The sequence below is a fragment of the Triticum urartu genome, chromosome 7A (genome assembly GCF_056163025.1).
Source record: "Triticum urartu cultivar PI428250 chromosome 7A, HENAU_Tu73, whole genome shotgun sequence".
NCBI lineage: Eukaryota > Viridiplantae > Streptophyta > Magnoliopsida > Poales > Poaceae > Triticum > Triticum urartu.
In genome coordinates, this window is record NC_141879.1 from 207,700,425 (window position 1) to 207,720,127 (window position 19,703).

At 42.7% G+C, this 19,703-nt stretch overlaps 1 protein-coding gene and 1 long non-coding RNA gene across 3 annotated transcripts; one reads left to right on the forward strand and one right to left on the reverse strand.

Annotated features, from left to right (window-relative positions):
- Nucleotides 1-1,118: 1,118 nt before the first annotated feature.
- On the reverse strand, nt 1,119-8,445 carry LOC125521408 (very-long-chain 3-oxoacyl-CoA reductase 1). Its single transcript, XM_048686466.2, has 4 exons — nt 8,034-8,445; nt 7,649-7,937; nt 6,947-7,016; nt 1,119-2,073 (listed from the first exon to the last, which is right to left on the reverse strand). The coding sequence occupies exons 1-4, from the start codon at nt 8,383-8,385 to the stop codon at nt 1,771-1,773; spliced, it is 1,014 nt and encodes a 337-aa protein (XP_048542423.2). The 5' UTR covers nt 8,386-8,445; the 3' UTR covers nt 1,119-1,770.
- Nucleotides 8,446-9,349: 904 nt separating this feature from the next.
- LOC125518641 (uncharacterized) lies at nt 9,350-14,987 on the forward strand. 2 transcript variants are annotated; one of them, XR_015611972.1, is made up of 6 exons: nt 9,350-9,672; nt 9,820-9,895; nt 10,036-10,107; nt 10,237-10,668; nt 10,818-14,702; nt 14,791-14,987. It is a non-coding gene; the product is annotated as an uncharacterized LOC125518641 (long non-coding RNA). The 2 variants fall into 2 exon arrangements; XR_015611971.1 differs by having other exon boundaries at nt 10,818-14,987.
- The last annotated feature ends 4,716 nt before the right edge of the window (nt 14,988-19,703 follow it).

The window sequence follows — 19,703 nt, forward strand, 5'->3', positions numbered from 1 at the left end:
TCAAGCATATTCATGTCCATAATCATAGGAGTATTAATTATCATTAAGGATCTGAACATATGATCTTCCACTGAATAAACGAACTAGCATCAACTACAAGGAGTAATCAACACTACTAGCAACCCACGGGTACCAATCTAAGATTTTGAGACAGAGATCAGATACGAGAGATGACTAGGGTTTGAGAGAAGATGGTGCTAGTGAAGATGTTGATGGAGATTGACCTCCACTCGATGAGAGGATCGTTAGCAATGACGATGGCTTCAATTTCCCCATCCCGAAGAGAAGTTTCCCTGGCAGAACAGCTCTGTCGGAGCCCTAGATTGGTTCGGCCCAAGTTCCGCCTCGAAACGGCGGCACTTCGTCCCGAACGCTACCTTCTGATTTTTTTCCAGGTCAAAACACACCATATAGCAGAAGATGGATATCGGGGGACTGCCAGGTGGCCCACAAGGTACGGGAGCGCGCCCTCCACCCTTGTGGATGGCAGGTGGCCCCCTCTGGTGCTTTCTTTGCCCAATATTTTTTATATATTCCAAAATAATTCTCCGTGAAGTTTCAGTATTTTTGGAGTTGTGCAGAATAGGTCTATAATATTTGCTTCTTTTCTAGTCCAGAATTCTAGCTGCCGGTATTCTCCCTCTTCATGTAAACCTTATAAAATAAGAGAGAAAAGGCATAAGTATTGTGATATAATGTGTAATAACAGCCCATAATGCAATAAGTATCGATATAAAAGTATGATGCAAAATAGATGTATCAGCGTTATGCATGCATTAATGGTGGTATCAGAATCCAGACGATCATGCCACTGGCATTGCGTGTGAACAACCGTCTGCCAGCATGCATTATGCCGTGTGTGTCGTTGAAGGCACACACCGTACATGCATGGCCCGCGGATTACGTACGACCTCTTCACGGCGCTATGAACAGCGACGAGCACGACCACGTGGCACCGCTATTCACCGTGCGGGCCTCTAAAACACTCGGCTTTAACCCCTGAAGGCCGAGAGTTTTTGAGGGGTGTCACGCCGTACGTGGCAGTACACTGAGGCACATGTCAAAGTGCACCGCCGGTTCACACACGGTGTACAGTGGCGTAAGCCAAGTGATCAATTTACACTAACCGTGCGGGCCTCTAAAACACTCGGCTTTAATCCCTGAAGGCCGAGTGTTTTTGAGGGGTGTCACGTCGTACATGGCAGTACGTTGAGGCACATGTTAAAGTGCACCGCAGGTTCACACACGGTGTACAGTGGCGTAAGCCAAGTGACCAATAATTTACACTCACGTATCGAGAAACACAAGGTAGAATATGTTTTTTCGTGTAGTGATCTATGGATAGCAGGAAGAACACGATGATTATCATCAATCTCGCATGCAGTTTCAATGGCTCCGGTACTCAGTAGCCAGCATGAATGTGTGCATGTGGTGTGATATTTTAGGGAAGGCAAGTGCTTCTTTAAGAAATAGCCAGTGTTATTGCTTAAAAAAACACTTTGCTCTCGGATAGGTTTTCTGGCAAACAGAAAAAGAATCAACTTCCTTTTCCTAAAGACTTGTGCAACATTTGCATTGTACGCGCTCTTTGTCAAACGGTAAATGTTGGATGCAACTAATTAACGAACGGTGAAGGTGCAGTGCGTGGACAAATAATTGCATGTCGGCAAAATACGATTACATGATTCAGTTCATCGGAAATTCAGTTAATTGAACACCAGAGCGTGTGGTTTGTGGAACACAGGCATGTCGTCCAAGATCACCAGGAATTCACTTGACAGTTATTGGCACGCCGGCACGACGTCTCGACGCTCTCTGAGCCAGCGCTCTGTGCTGCAGGTGCTCGCGCATGCGGAGCCAGTCGTGGACGAAGTCCGGCAGGACGGCGGCGAGGCACCACAGGAGCTGGTGGCCGAGGTTGGGGGCGCAGAGGGGCGGGCCGTGGCCGATCCAGCGCACCGCCGCGCTCGCGTACGCATCGGGCGTCGGCGCAATGAGGAACATAGAGAGGCGCCCGGCCCGCCCGGTCTCTGCCAGCCTTGACACTATCCTGGTCGCCACGTAGAACGGAGCCTGCACGAAATAAAGTGCTAGCTGGTTAGCGAGAGCGGGGTGGAGCTTACGTGTATTAAGGCGTATTGTGGCGGTGTTTTCAGGTCTTTCTACGTTATCTTTCAGTTGTGTAGTCGTTTGCGTTCTACCTTCCTTGATTATTCCGGAATCGGCTTTGTAAAAGTACTATCTCACCATCTTGCATCATTCGGTCATGTACTTTGTGTGATTGTTGCTTTACATATAAAGCGGGATGAAAACTTGTCTCGAAAGCACATCCATGCACATAATGCAAATATGTCAATGTACCACGTTACTGTCAAAAGGAACCATATTTTAGACATCTCAAAGGAAAAGCTCTTACTATCTTCTTTAAAAAGAAACTTTTTTTAACTTAAATTCCCACTATCTTTGTCATGAGAAGCCTCATGGAGTTAGAAAGGTCTAGAAAAACTAGATGAAAGGCTCCTCTGAGGGATTTCCACACACCCGAGCTCACGTTAATGGGAAAACCCTATTTGACGCAGGGCTGCCCTTTTTGTCCATTTCTGTTACTTCCTCTTCCTCGTTCGTGAGTCTTCCGTTTGTTTTTCTTATTGTTTTTACTTGAGATGTGCCCTAGACATTCCTAATTTTTAAAAAATCACCAGAGTTTCAAAAAATGTTCCTGCATTCAATATTTTGTCAAAAATTCAAAATTTCACGTTTTTATAAAATGTATAGGGATTTCTAAATTTTCATGATTTTTAAAAATAGCTCAGAATTTTAAAAAAGTCCTTGTTTTCAAATATTGTTCACAAATTAAAAAATGTTTGAAAATGTTTGTGTTTTCATAAAATTCTTCAGGATTTCAAAAAATGGTTCAGTTTTTAAACTTTGTTCACAAATTTTAAAAATGTTAATTTATTCGAATATTGGGGGGGGGGATTTTAAAAATGTTCACCTTTTAAAAAAAATGTTAGCAATTTCCAAATTCATTCACGTTCTGATTTTTTTACCTTTAAAAATGTTCATAAATTTTAAAAAGAACTTGGAATTTTAAAACTGTTCAAAGGTCGATGCTACAGTATGTTTACTACAGTACCAAACTAGTATACTTTTTTAGTAAAGGTAAAATTAGTATACAGTGGCCTGCTCGCTACAGCAGCCTCTAATGGTCCATCCGAGTCGCGCTCGCCCTGTGCGTCACGGCTCTGTTTGCATGAAATGCGTCAAATAGGAGGTACCATGTTCACTTTTTCCTGAAAAACAGGGACCTAAATATGCCGCTCCATTACCAACCCGTATGGCTGGTGTGGAGTTTGTCCAATTAGTTGTCACATTGAGCGGCAAATAGGACAAGTCAACCTATTGGAATATGGGACTCTTAATGCTTTAATTTTTCCTGGAAAATTGAAAAAGATGATTCGGTGCAGTACAAATCCGCCAAACAAGCATAACATTCATCCCTCAGAGGAGAAGTAATCGGGCATGATTTTATGCTGGTTTCGACGACTAAAACAGAAGGGAGCCTTGGGGTTCAAGTCCTCTTATAAAAATGTAGGCCAAGATTGTGTACTATAGATCCAAAGTGGTCGGATCTTTTCACGGACCCTGCGCAAGCGAGAGCTCCATGCACCAGGTTGCCCTTTTTTGATGACTAAAACAATGAATTAAGCTGGCCCTAAGAAAACTATGATATAATAGACGTTCAACATTTTCATTTCCAGTACATTGATCTTTTCGTCTATATATTACCCGTCTAAAGGATCAAGCGCCATTATACCAAACATTCTTTACACATGGGATATTTTGGGGTTTCCTCTTTCTTCATAGTGTCATGGAATTGTAAGAAGCTGGAAATTTTCTCTTGTAAATATATCTTTCCCTTTCCTATTTCATGTCAACAAACTATCTTTTCTTTGCAGATTTCCGTTTTCTCTCTTGATAATATTAACCCGTTTTGCTCTACTCATTTTTTCACGACGAGCCATATGTTCTTTGTCCGGTTTAGAGAATATCAACTCATGTTCTACATATACCTATATGAATTCTTCATTTTCATTAAATATATTTTGCATTTTTTTAAAGTAATCCGGATGCATTTTTTATTCCAAAGGTTGTCAGAAGCCACTGAAATGTACTTGAGGGCATGCAAGTGTTACCCACTATAGATTCTTCTGCCATTTTGACTGCAAATTAGTGTTTTAAATTGAGTTTTGAAAAATATTTGTTTCCTTATTTTCTATTAATCCAATATTGTTTGTTTGCAATGTTATAAGCATCTTCTACCGTGTTGTCATCAGGTCTCTTTCTTTATTTGCCTATAACTATTTTAGTGGTGACTCACATAAAGACCTATGCCCCGGTTTCTACTTTCTCCTATTACTCCTAATTTCAGCAACTGTTCAATGTATATTTTAAAGTCTTACTTGTCCTTTGGGGTGACATATTATGTAGAGGTAATATCACCATGAGTCATAGAATTTGTGTTGCATGTTCAGTTTGGTGCTAGAACTTCGCAAATACGGTTTTGTGGTCATCTAACTTGACTCAAGAGTGCAGATACAGTCACAGTACGCGTACGCAGGCGTATCCATGTGTTTGGCCCCACTTTGTCAGTGAATAATGGCGCTAGGTGTGACGTATTTTTACATAGAACACCCTGAATTTTTTTATGTGGGAAAATTCAACAACATCGACGCATTTTGCACAAAACACCCTAACTTTTTTTATTTACAGAAAACAAGACGGCAATATTTTTTTTTGCAGGGAACAAGACCACAATACTACACATGCGAAAATTAACAACAAAAAGCGTATGCCTGGACTCGAACCGACGACCAACTATTTTCTAACACGAGAAGACAAAATGCAAAAATTAACATCAGGACTCGAACCAGGGTCCAATTATTTTAACTCAATACAGAAAAGCCACTACAATAGATCAGGTTGGGATGTCTGACATGGATAACGAACATAAATGTATTAAATGAGGGTGCATGTATGTGGAGCTTAAATGGGCTAAGAATACTGCAGCCTATTTTGTCCGTCCTATTTTTTAAAAGATATAAACATGTGTACTATATAACTGTGCGTATTGCATATTTGGTTTTCACAGTTACAATTCAAAAAATATTATTTTAATTATATGAACATTTGAATAATTATATATACGCACATTTGTATAGTTCAATGTTTATATAATTCAAAATATTAATAATTTAAAATTTAAACTGTTAATATGAATATTCAGGCGTGGCTAATATTTAAGTTATATAAATTTTTTAAATATAAGTCATGAATAAAATTTTTTACACAAGTGAATAGTCATAAATATTTAGTAAATGTTTGTGTTCATCTTTTTGTGTAATTTAAATATAAGCCAGAAGTGTATATTTTTTGGATTAATTAAACATATTCATCTAATAAACATTTTCAATGTACATATTAACCAAATAGTTTTTAAATAATAGAAAAATTTATATTTAAAGTTTTTATTTAGAAATGATCGTTTGCATGTATTGTATTTTTAAGAAACAAATATTTGAACATAATTTTATTAGTTATGTTTTACAAATGTCTTAAATTCTTTTATTACTTATGTTTACTAAATATTAAATATATAATACACAGTTTTATATTTAAATGTTTTATATACTAATCATCATCTGTATATATAATAGTTTTAACACACAAATATTTGAACGTAACTTTATTACCTTTTTAGGAGTTCGTAACTTTATTACTTATATATGTTTTAGAAATTATCTTTAAAGAAAAATAGCGCGCGAAAAATGGGCTGTAGTATCCACAGCCCAATTAAGCTCCACATAAGTCCTCCTCAAGTACATATACGCTGGTTATCCATATTTAACAACCTGACTAGAATATCCTAGTGGCGTGGCTAGACTGTTTTGTGTTAAATAAATTGTTAGTGGGTTTGAGTCCTGGTGCACGCTTTTTGTTTGTTAATTTTCACATATATGTACAGTACCATGGTCCTGCTATTCTATAAATAAACAATTTGAGGATGTTTTGTGCAAAAAATGTGTCGCTGTGGTTGACTTTTTCCGCAAATAATTTTTTTGAGGGTGTTCTGTGTAAAATACATCACGCCCAGCGCCATCGGTCAATGACAAGTGGGGTCATGCACATGGATACGTCAACATATACGTAGTGTGACTGTATCTGCACGCTTGAGTCAAATTATGTAACCACAAAACCATATTTTTGAAAGTACTAGCACCAAACTAAACGTGTGACGCAAGTTCTATAACTTTCGGTGATATTACCTCTATTATGTACTCCCTTTGTTCCTAAATATAAGTCTTTTGAAAGATTCCAGTATAAACTACATAGGGAGCAAAATGAGTGAACATATACTCTAAAAGACGTCGATATATATACATCCGAATATAGTCTTTATAGTGGAATCTCTAAAAGTACATATATTTAGGAACGGAGGGAGTATTTATTATGTTTAGTTTACATATTCTAGATTTTTTTATCCCAGTAGTTCATAAGTACTTCTCCAATAATCTGGATATCTTCTAGTCTTTGAACAATCATCTCTATATAGGGAAACAATTCAGGGCCTCATTGATTCACATGATAAATAAAACGCATGAATAGAAAAGCACACGAATAGAGTGTCATGACATACATGATTGTATGGTTGTTTGATTTTACGCAGGAAAAACATCTGTTTCCTTACGTGAGTTTGGAAGTGGATGGAAATTATAAAATAAATCCTAAGGAAAAAATCCTATGGATTGCAATCAAACAGCCAACGTGTATGAAAAGTTCATAAGAATTAGAATCCTTCATCTTTTTGCATGGAAATCCATTGAATCAAAGGGACTCTCAGATGAAGCTAAATATGCGTCGAACATGTAACGGGCAATATATATACCTGGCATTGCACATCGATCCCTTTGCTTCTGTACTCAACGTAAAGGCTCCTGGAGAACTGCGCAACATACCTGCTTGGAATGAACCACCGACGTGTAATGTAAGCAGAAAAACCAATCAGTCTCACAGTCTCGCTCCATCCATAGGAACTAAATTTGCTCCACCGTACCGCGAAATGCCCCGCTTGTGTGGGACTGGGATCAGGTAACATGCACTACGATGACATGCACGATGACATGCGGTCCAAATTCAAATTTAAATATTGCGAAAAAATCTGAAAAAAATCATGCATGTTCACAGCACATATTATACGATGACATGCACGGTGACATGCGGCCCAAATTCAAATTTAAACATTGCGAAAAAATTTGAAAAAAATCATGCATGTTCACAACACATATTAAGATAACCCCTAAAAATTTCAGATCAAAATCCGAAACATACATCGAGAAACGAAAAAGAGAAACTTAGATGTGAATAGTCTACAGAGAACCATTCGGAAACTATTCATGACAGATTTCTCTTTTTCGTTTCTCGATGTATGTTTCGAGTTTTGATCTGAAATTTTTAAGGGTTAACTTAGCATGTGATGTGAACATGTATGATTTTTTTTAGATTTTTTTACAATGTTTAAATTTAAATTTGAGCTGCATGTCACCGTAGCGCATGTCACCTCATCCCAGTCCGCTTGTGTGAGACATACCTTTTGGTGGCGGCGTACATGGTGTGGAGGGGGAAGGAGGGGATGGCCTCCGACGAGGCTGAGCCCATGTTGACGACGGCGCCCCTGCGTCGCTCCAGCATCCCCGGCAGCACCGCGGCGGTCACCTCCGTCAGCGCCCACAGGTTCACCCGCATCATCCTCACACAGGCCTCCACGTCGGCCTCGTGCAGGTACACGGCGCCCGGCTTCGCCACCCCGGCGTTGTTCACCAGCACTCCCACGTCCAGCCCCACCACGGCCTCTCGGAGCCGCCGCATCGCCTCGTCACCTGCCGGCGGCGGTCACCATGAGAGTGATGAAGCGATTCGTTGCTATTTGCTTCTGTGCCGTGCTTGAGTTTGAGTAGTAGTACAAGTTTAATTACCTTGGGCAGTAGAAACGAGCGAGAGATCGAACACCACGGTCTTGGTCTGCACGGCGTGGCGAGATCTGACGGTGTGAGCGATTTCCTTGAGATTGGCGGCGTTGAGGTCGACGAGCACGAGGTTGAGCCCCCGGCTGGCGAGCTCCAGGGCGACGGACCGGCCGATGCCGGACGTCGGGCCGGTGACGACGGCCCAGGCGCCGTAGCGGCGCCGGAGGTCCTTCGGCCGGCGCAAGCAGAGCGCGAGGTGGGCGAGGAGCCGGAACGAGAATGCAGCGGCGTAAAGGGTGCCGAGGAAGGCCAGCGAGAGGAACCATGCCGGCGCCGCCTGCTCTTGACTGAGGAATGCCATCTCTCGCCGTTCTCTCCCCTTTTTCTTTATGACACCATGACATCCTCTCTCCTATTAAATAAACAGTGTGCATTTACCACGGCTGGTCGGCTGCCAACTACGAGCTGTGCACGATGTGCACTTCCAAGTACTCCTTCGTTTGAAAACGATGCAACGCGTATTTCACTGTTTTAAAATTTTGAATTCGGACTTTAGAAACACATGTCTCATACAGTTTTTTTTGGCGGGGACATGTCTCATGCAGTTGTTTGTTAACGGTTGAAAAACCATAACAATATGCACATCAACCAATGTGCTATGTTGCGAATCAACCTATGGTTGAGTTGGTTAGGTGGAAGTGCTATCCCCAACCCACCAGGGTTCAAATCCTGGTGCTCGCATTATTCCTGGATTTATTTCAGGATTTCCGACGATGCGCTTTCAGTGAGAGGAGACGTTCCCGTCGACGACGAGGCGCCTACGATGACTTCGTAAATCTTAAAATGATATGCCGGCTCAATCTCTCGGAGGTGCTTATAGGGGTAGGGTGTGCATGTGTGCCTTCATAGGAGTGAGTGTATGCGCGTGTATATGAGCGCTTGTGTCTGTACTGATGCTAAAAAAAACCAATGTGCTCTGTTTATTTATTTATTAAGTAGTTTCAATTTTTTATTAAACCTAAAAAAAGCTGTCATTTTATAAATGAACATGTTTTTTTAAAGGAGGATCACTCCTGGCCTCTGCATCTGGGCTATGCATGCAGCCATTTTATTAATTATTCACCAAAGACCTTACAAAGAATTGAACATATAAACCCTGAAGAAGTGGTAGGCACAACGAAGCTAGCCACGTCACCTTTAAATTTCTGCTGCCACCGCCTGTAATTTCCGTTCCCCACCGAGGGCATCTTAGTAACTTCACGTACAAACACGTACAGAGTATAAAAGTCACCCGCTGCGATGGAGAAACCTGGCCGTCGCCCGCCCCCGCGCGAGAGCGACCTAACCCGCGTCCCCCCCGCCTCCTCTCCTGCCGCCGCCACCTCCTCCTCGCGACCCCCGCCTCCTCCCCTGCTGCCGCCACCTCCTGGGCCTCGCCCTCACCCTCTCCCCGCGACCCCCGCCTCCTCCCCTGATGCCGCATCCAGGGCCTCGCCCCCAGTCCTCCTTCTCTGCCATCACCGATTCGGCGGAGCTCGTGGTCGACCGGCGGTGAGCATGGCCTTGATCTGGAGAAGGAGAGGCCAGGAGTGTGGCCTCGATCTGGAGAAGGGGAGCAGCCTCGCAAATCTTCAGCCCTCTCAGTCAGGTACGTGCCTCGTTTGCATTTCTTTGTTCTTAATTAGCCCATTTTTGCTATGATTCTTGGATGTGTTGTCGAATATGAACATGAGCAGTTAATTATGCACACGTTGTAAAATATACTCATGGCCCTTGAAACAACTAACTATTTCAGGAGGACATTCAACTCATGGCAGATATGGGATTGGATGCCTACAAATTCTCAATTGCATGGTCTCGGATTATCCCAAGTATGCATTATCAGTACAAATTTTTTGCGCCCCTTAATAATTTGACTGATAGACAGGGTTGTCCAATTATGGAGAATTAAATCAACATATATATCAGCACACTAATAGTAATAGCCTTGTGTGTTTTGCTTGATGTCCAGATGGCACCGGTGAGGTCAACCAGGCACGCATCGACCACTACAACAAGGTCATTGATGCACTCCTAGCAAAAGGTGAACTTTTGTACACTCTAAAGATCAAAACATTGTTGACCAGTGTTGAAGTTTTATCGAAAATAACTGTTAAATCCAAATTAGTTATGAGCTCACTAACAATGTGAACTAGAATTATCATTTTTCCAGGGATTGAGCCATATGTTACCCTCTACCACTGGGACCTTTCCCAGGCCCTGGAAGACAAGTACAGTGGGCTGCTTGACAGGCAGATAATGTATGTACCGTAGGCACCTTGATTTGGAGCAACTTTTCTTGGGTCCTGCAATGGTGGTCAAACAACCAAAACATGCAAATTATAGATGCAGCAATGACTGCGTGGCGTATGCAGAGACGTGTTTCAAGGCGTCTGGGATAGGGTGAAGCATTGGATCACCTTCAACGAGCCACACACTGGCGGTGCAGGGCTACGACAGTGGGATCCACGCGTCGGGTCGCTGCTCTATGCTCCGCCACCTCTACTGCAAACAAGGGAGCTCCGGCACTGAGCCCTACATTGTCACTCACAACATGATCCTCGCTCATGCCACTGTTTCAGACATCTACAGGAAGAAGTACAAGGTCGGTCAGAAGTCGGAACATCCTATATATTGGTTTAGTTCAGGTTTTGCTCTTTGAAAATTGATGTGGTTTTCCCTTGGGCCTGAAGTTGCAATATAGTTTGAAATAAACAATAAACGATTGAGTTTCTGTGCATTAATATTATGCAGGCAGAGCAGAATGCAGAGGTGGGGATGTTGTTGGATGTGATATGGTACGAGCCTGTCTCAAACTCCACAGCTGATGTTGAGTCCGCTAAGAGAGCACAAGAGTTCCAGTTGGGATGGTCAGTGAGCCTCACTCACTAACTCCATTGACTATTTTCTACTAATTAATCTAATCATGGATGGATTGCCAACAACAGAAGTACAGAATTAGCCTGGCAGTTTTGTATATTATTTGATTGCAGTGACAATAAAGAAGTTTGCTTTGTCTACCATCAAGGAGTAATAATTCATTCTTTAATCTTATGTGTTCCTCGTGAATTAACTATTTGAGTTGGTGTTTATGACATTTCTGATATGCCATCATTTTCTTAATTTCTTAGAAGATGATGGTTCTTCTTCTCCTATTTGATGTTGCCGTCAGGGAGTCAGATTACCTAGATAATCCATTCTTGACATGTTCTTGCGTTCATGGAAGAGTTGGTACTTTTTTGCCCTTTCTATGCAATACTTGGATACTATCTGCAATTTTTTGTATCAACCAAGGGATTGAGTGAAACTCTCCTGTGTCATAGTCTGAGTGTTTTAGACTTTAGTGGTAACTGACTTTTGATGTTAATTGCTAATCAGATGGTAATATACTAATGTAAATAGTGACTGTTGATTTAAATAGTGACCATTGCTAATTAGTTTCAAAGTTGGCTGTTGATGTGAAGTGACTCATTTTTAATACTGTTGACTATTTTAGACTCAATACTGTTTCGGAGTTTTCACCGGCTGACTGTTTCAGAGTTGGTTCTTATCAAATTAATTATCAGATAGCGAATGTTGATGTCAATAGTGGCTGACTGAGTGTACCTCCTAATATGTTAATTGGTAAAAAAGTAATATAGTAATGTTAATTCCGTATATAATTTTTTGGCTTTATGAATCTAAACAAATGTATACGCTTTGTTGAACATGCAATTTTTGAACCATTGTTATGTACTAAAAAATGTCAGTTCTATGTAATGTAATGTAGTTTCTTTAGCTTCTGGGTTTGCACAGGGAAACATACTATTTAGGTGATGCTATTGACCGGAACAACACAACCATCATCATACTATGTTACATATTCAGATCACCAAAGTTCTGCTCCCAAAGATTAGTTTTAGTGCACTTTAACTCAATTATTATCGATACTTGATACCCATCACCGAAAGCACTAGGTAGCATCTGATTAATTTTTATTCAGGTAATTAAATCCAATCATTACGCAGCAATTTATTCCCAATGTTATGAATGCCTATCTTTATAGATATCCTCCTGGCCCGTTTCCTGCTTTATTGAGTACTCATATGCCATTGGTTCATATCCATGTTTGTAAGGTGTTAGTGCTCCATTATCATGGCTTTCTTTAGTTAAATGTGGTTCTAATTCTGGATTCTGCTTGTTGAGTGCCATCATTTTTGTCCAGCCGGGCACATGTAACTGTCAATTCAAGAGCATGGGCGGCGTGGTTTTACTGTGGGTGTTGAGGAGCGGGGAGGGTGAGGAGGACGAAGGTGGGGGAAGGAGCAGCGATTCAGGTGATGGGTTAGGGCCACCGGTCGAGGGGGAGGGGAGGACGGCCACTGCTCGCCACCTCCCTGCCTCGTTTGCTGCATCGTCGCCCTCCTATCCACTTCTCTTTGTCCTCCGCGACACAGCTCCGGCCACAGTAGCTTGTTGCCTCCCGCTTCCTTCCTTGCATGCTAACCACTGCCTCACCAGATTGGTGTTGAACATAATAAGGTATAAGGCCATCCATACTCATTTTCCTTCTTTGTATTTTTTCTTCACTGGTCATGATTGGTTTTAGTATCATCATTTTGTAAATTATATGCAAATGTTAGAACCAGCGCCGATTTTTTAGTCATATGGTAGTGTTGTGGTGAGCTGAGGATAGTATACATCTCATGCTGCACTCTCAAATTCGATCAGTAATTTAGTCAAAGTAATAAATATAACATGAACTACCATAACATAGTTACATTGTTATGTTGAAAATAGCCAAGTTCTTGCTGGGTAGAGCATGAACTACTAGGGGACGGTGCCTGACGGGTGTTGCGGAGGGATTTCTTCTGGAGCTCGGCGTGGTGCCCTTTTGTGATTTGTTTTCTTTTGTGCTGCTTGAAGTGGTACTCTAACATTTAACTTTGTTATGAAATTACAAGTTAGTTACTTTCAAGTCAAGTATACATATTAACTAAAGCACATCTGAATGTTATTTTATCTTACTTGGCATAATAGTGGCGGTGGTTCTGAAGCCTACCCAAACATGAATCATTATGGTAATTCTAACAAGTGGTGCTCTAATATTCACTTATTCAGTTGTGTTCTAGAATGGCCTCTTTCTGCTTCCTATTGTAAGCTTTCGTTTGTTTCGATTGTCTACTGTTTTCTTCCTTCTGTATTTTTTTTCTTTCTTTGGTGCTGGCGGCCAAATCCAGAGGCTAATTTGTTTCCTTTCAAGGAGGAAGTAATATATGAGTTTTCTTTTCACTTCTTTGCTATTGCTTAAATACAATCTCTTGTTTATCAACAAAGGAATCAACTGAGATTCGCTTTTGTTCTGCAAATGGGATTCCAATCAAATTTCAGTTTTAACATTTTATAGACCAACATTTTTCCTCAAAATATTCTTGGCTACTTTGGTGGTAAGCATACTGAAGGTAGTATTCCATTTTCACTGACATTTTATAGTTAAATGTATTTCTAATTAAGTTTCTACAGAAATGTGGTTGTCGAGTAGCATCATTGATTTATTATAAGGTACTTATTGCTGTTAGTGTCCCTTTCTGCACGCTGATGGGATAGTCAATTGGGTTCATCATGATGGATTTTTACGGTACCATAATTGTTGGATGCCCTTTTTTATCAAGTGGTTATAAATTATGTCAAACCCATGTCTTTACGTGATTTTCTAACATGGAAGTAGTCACTTCCTGGATATCGGAGTATGTACATAGAACTGAACCGTTTATCGCCTCATGTTTTGCTAGAGAAAAATCAAGCACGAGATATGTGTTAGGATGATGGATTTCATATTAAAAAGAAGGATGCAATATATGAGCACTTGGAATGCAGTAGACATATGTTTATAGTAGTGCAATTGTAGGATTCCTGATTTGTGGTGCATAGACCACCTGGATTAGTTAGTTTTTGTAGTTCCTGTATTTTATTTCTTACTACATTTTTCTGGGTCATTTCAAAATTTCTGCTCTACACAGAATCTTAAGAAGTTTGGGTATGCACACAGATCCTAATAATAATGGGTTGTTTAGTGCAATGCATGTGGGCTGGTTAGTTCTTTTATTTTCTTTTTTACGTTGTATGTTCTTGGAGGTCCCCTTTTCTCTCTTCTGTTGATCAAGTTTTCTTCTTCTTTCTTATGCTTATCAGGGTTTCTTCCTTTCCTTTTTTTCTGGAAATTGCATTTATTGTGTGACCTATGTATTGTCATTATTCTTGCTTCATTGATCGTGTTTATATGGGTTTGGCCTGACGTTGTGTTTTCGTTTGCCTCATGACATTCATATTTTGTGGTTGTGTGTGTATCATGGTGTGCTTTGCCTGCTTTTTCATCCTTGTGTGAATTGACCATGGTCTGTTCTTGTTGGGGTAAAGCCTGAACTGTCGGGTACACTTTGTTTATTGTCCTTATTCTGGTTCTATCAGTGGAGATCCTTGTTTTCAAATAGCAGGGATAGAGGGACAGAAAAGATATATTTGTCGCGGCGCTGCAAGTGTTGCCCCCCTCCTCCCCAAGGGCAAGGTGAAGAAAGGTGCCTATGTGGTTTTTCTGCAGCTCGCGGCGAGGATTGCTGTGTTCAACCTGCACAAGAATGCCAAGAAGTCCTTCTCGGAGACGTAAGCCACGGCGCATGTTTCTGCCATGATTTCCTTCGGTTGGATTTCATGGATTTAGTTGTTGAAAAATTATGGGTTGTGGATGCAGGATTAAGGACATGTACCTGCACTACAACGAGAGATCTGGGCTGCTTCTTTGTGGCTTCCAAACTTGAAATGTTTGTTTGGAAGTTAGTTTAGTTTTTTGTTGTGGATTCACAGCTTCTCACATGTACCATCCTCTTAGACCTTTAGATTTTCAAAGAAACTAAATGAAGATATGGTGGTATGGTCTCAATAGTACAACTTAAAGCCTTCCATGCTTTATATTTTCTCTGAAATTTGCTCTTGAAGAATCATGTATCTATATTAGATCCGGTGAGAAAAGGCGGCTTCCAAGCAAAGGATGTGGTAGTGTTGGCCACATTTGGTTTTTGACTTGAGTGTCTAAATATTCTCATAATACTTGGTTCCCTCTCGGCCTTTGCGCCATTGGCGCAACGAGTCATCTAGTACAATAATAAGTCTGAAGCTACCGTCTATGCGAAAAATGTCGCTACTCCTATCCAGCTGATGAAGGGATGCTGATAGTTCAGGCCTAATACCACAGACCTCGCACACAAGCTAACATCTAAGACATGAGGCCCCAACCAAGCCACTTGCCGGGTATGGACACACACTGGTCCGACGCGCTCTCAGATGCCGCCGCCACCAATTGCCACCACTCCATCTTCAGATCTGTACTGACGCATCATTCTTGCCCGGTCTAGCTGCCGTCAACGCCACCACGGTGCCCAACGGCACCACCACCCTGTGCGCGAACGGCTGAGCACGCCGCGGTCGCCGCCGGTACACCTCAGCACCATGCCGCCAAGTACCACCAGCCGACACAACTTGAAGTCTCTGAAAGATCTGTCATGCATAGCACCTGCCGACTAGGCATGAGAAAGCGTAGCACCTGTCGGTTTGGCATAACTTGACATATCCATCGAAGCTCCGTGCAAGACGAAGCCGCTCCACCTTCTGCCTCTGACCACCAGCACTGCTCCACAAACGATGCTCCCAAGAGAGAAACGCCACCGCAGTGCCGTCATCGTCCGATCTGGAAGACCAGATCCTAGGGTTTCCCCAGAGAAGTACAAGTAGGTCGACATAAGTCACACAACGATGCCTTCATCAAGGTAACGACATAGATGGCCGCCATCACCCGCCGTCGGCTCGATTTTCACCGGAAACTATGTCTCCCCGACTCGCAGCCAGTACTGGATCATGGATACGGAGATCCGAACACCCAGCCTTAGGCCGACCACCTCTGACGGAAGAGATGACCACCAGCGCCGGTCGCATCAGTCAGAACAGATTTGACCAGAGATGCCGCCGACGAGAGCACCAGGACCTCCTCGCCGCCGCCGCCGATATGAAGGCAGTTTGCACGCCACCGCAGCCTAGCTGTCCGCCGCAGACCACTGCCGCTGCTCGAAAAGGCCGGCCAGCCACGTAGCCGTCTGAGGCTGGGCCACCCGCCGCGCCTAGCTGCTGCCGTCCAAGGACGGGCCGGCCACCCGTCACCTGCAGCATCCATCCGTCGCGCCGCAGAACCCAGATCAGCCGCACCATCACATGCCTAGGGGGCCCGCCACAACCCGAAGACGCGTGAGAGAGGAGATCCCCCGCCACCGCCGTTGGCCCCCGGGCTTAGGCCGGCGGCGGCCCCCGGTGGCTGCGGATGGAGAGGAGGAGGGAGTTCTTGGCAGCGGCGGCTAGGTTTCTAGGAGTCGCCTGAGTCGCCCTAGGGGAAGAGCGACGCGAGGAGAAAAATCTTATATGCATGTGTGACTTCAAGTTCTCGTGAGAAAACTGTGTGTTGGTTTTATTCTACATGAAAGACTTTGCATGAAATTTAAAATCTTCACATGATACTCGGTCACCTAAATGTAGCGATTTTCTGAAACTTTTATAACAATGAAACCTTACTTTCTTTTTCAAACCATGTGTGTCTAATGATAGATAGAAGAGAAAATACAAAGTCCACTATTTTTATCCGATGAAGGGCGTTTTTATTCCCTCACAGTGAAGTATCAAGAGTATACAAAACAAAGTGAACACACACTAAACTTCGGCACAACTAGAATGCGCACAACCAATACCAACACACACACAATTGATCACGCCAGCAAAAAAACAAAGTCATTAAAGACTGAAGCTATGTATAGGAGGTGGAAAATAAAAAAAGAAGGAAAAATAAAGATAGCCAACGCAACCAACGACACACAAATAGCGAGCAACATCATCAACCACCATATTTGACAACACATGAACTCTGAGAATGTTTCTCCAAAAGCAACACCTTCAATAAGGTAACGCCGCATGAAGGACACAACCTAGGTAGAACAGAGAGTAAACCGACATACCATCCCAATGAAAACAAGTTAGTTCGATCTTCATGAATTGGAAGCCTGCAGACTTATACACCATCCCAATGGAAACAAGTTAGTTCAGTTGGAAGCTTGTTCTTCAGGTTACTCGCCATAGTGCAAAGCTTGGTATCATCTTTGATTTTGTTTGGCCCTACTTGATTAGCGTGAGAGCTTTATCAAATACCCATTTAGTGTTTATGATGCTTCTTTTGGTTAGTGTTCGCGATGATGACCTAGACCCTTCGAACGACTAGTAACAAGATGATTGTTGAGCAGGTCTTCTTGCGACAGGCCACTGACTCGATATTCAAATTTCTAACGTTTTCGCAGAACGGGTCATTGCTCCCTAGTCAACGGGGCAGAGATCGGTTAGGTGACTTGAAGAACAAGTTGATTATGGCAGGACGCCGTGCTCTACCCCTTAGCCATTGATCTAGCCATTGCTCTGCCTCCTAGTTATTGATCTGCCTCCTAGCCATTGATCTATCGGCCACTTGAGTGCTTTTCTTTTTTCTTTTATCATGGCATATTTGTATTGTTCCCCTAAAAAGTTTATTTTTATCTTTTCTGTATTGAACTTTTTGGATAAACATGGTTGTTGCTTTATCTATAAAGCGAGGCAGAAGCCTTGTTTCAAGAGAAGGCTAGTTTATTCCTTTGTTTAAATATTGATCATACCACTAAAATTACAAGGGAGCTAAGCTTTATAAAAAATATCTACATGAACCCCTAATCATTTAGTTGCGCCTCAAAGAAATCTGAGAAAGGAGAGGATATTGATATCAAGTACGCTTGGATGACATCATGTCAAAGGCTAAAGCTGTTGGAGATCTGCCCTAGAGGCAATAATGTATGATGATATTTTCTATGCGTTTATGAATAAAGATAGTCCTTGGATATTATCAATGATGTGTATTAGCAAGTACGTGACTTGTTTGTGGGACTATGCATTGTATGATGACTGTCCTAAAAGGTTCCTAGTCGAAAGGGTTGTATAGACATGCAATCGACTAGACTAGCATATGACACGGTGGATAGCTTGGTATCACTAGCCATGGAGCATTGGATGCTAACCGGATAATATGGTCTCGGAAGGATCTTGTCGGATTTGATGTACTCCAATCCGCGTCGAGATAAGGTCCGAGTTGGATAGACCCGACTATGAGACACAGCGATATGTCATCTGTGAGTCTCTAGTACAACATACATTATATGTCCTAAGACCCGAGCTAGCGCATGTACTCGGGATGGTGACATACTTGCTTTGGGCCCGACCAAATGCTACTCCGTAACTGCGTAGTTACAAAGGTAGATTTCGGGCTTGTCCAGACCCATGCTGCGAGACATGGTCGAGCAAGATGGGATTTGCCCCTCCGGTCAGTAGAGATATACTCTGGGCCCTTCGTGTGATCCAACCAAGATAAGCATGGCTATGCGATTAGGATTATGAGATAATCCGGTTTGTGGTCAGCATCATTGGAACGACGTAGAGGTCAGGCTAGCACAAGGATGACAGAGTCACCTTGAGCCCGACAACATATATCATGTGGCAAAGGGAATAGAAGTGTGATGTACAGGTTCGCCTAACCATCTTCAGACACTTGGATTCGGCACGCTTTGCTAGTGGCCGCTATCGACTAGCCGAGCCGGATGTGATCTGACTCGCGACCAAGTGAACGAGAACCTAAGGGGTCGCGCGCTTAAGAGAAGGAACCTGAGAGGCCTGATTCGACTCCACGAGTTCAATGTGATCTTACTCAAAATTGGATCCAGGCCGAACATACTTTGGGTTTTAGGATCCGTGCAAGGCCCCAAGTGGTTATCCCGAGACGAATGCCTATATAAAGTGGAGGTGCGACACACTCATTTGGTTAAACGCTTCAGCGCTGTCACTTGGGCTTTGCATGTGTTGCGAATAGCCACCTCCACTCGCCGCCGATAGTGTGATCGAACCTAGCAGTCCGCCGCACGGTGTTCCTCCTGCACGCGCGAATATCATTAGAGGCAGTGCACTTGCGCCGCTCCGGCAAACCAATACGTGGGATCCAACGAGCGGCTGTTTGAGGGAGATCAGACGAGGAGGAGATGACTCCGGAGACGCGCTGCCCCAACTCTTCTTCCGCTGCACAACACTATGCGTCTAGTGGTAACAATCTGTGATCCATCTCCGATAGCATGTTCTTGATTGTTCTACGCCTAGGAAATTTTTAATTTGCAGTCGATGCACCCTACCATAGATCCCAACAGTGGTATCAGAGTCCTTGCTATAGGATTTGGATTCAGATCAGATGCATATTTGATATGTGGAGACGGCAGATGAGATCTGTTGTCATTTATGAGATCGGCTATGTGCACGGTTGATAAGATAAACTGCACATGGGGATCGATGTGGCAAAGTTTTTTGATGATCGGAATAGATGAGGTCATGACACAACCTACTCCTACCGGTCGGTATCCGCCCTCGGGGTTAACAGTGAAACGTAAATCCAAATCGGATTCACGATCATGATACGATCAGTGAGATCGGAAAATTCGACGGGATCGCCGTGTGCGTAGCGCCTTGTATTTCGTACACGACCACTCAAACCGGTAGAATGCAATTCTA

Coding starts and splice junctions, on each gene's coding strand:
- LOC125521408 (XM_048686466.2), bottom strand. CDS start 8,385: ATGGCATTCCTCAGTCAAGAGCAGGCGGCGCCGGCATGGTTCCTCTCG. Junction 7,938..8,033: donor GCTCGTTTCTACTGCCCAAG/GTAATTAAACTT, acceptor CGCCGCCGGCAG/GTGACGAGGCGATGCGGCGG. Junction 2,074..6,946: donor GGATCGATGTGCAATGCCAG/GTATATATATTG, acceptor TATTTCGTGCAG/GCTCCGTTCTACGTGGCGAC.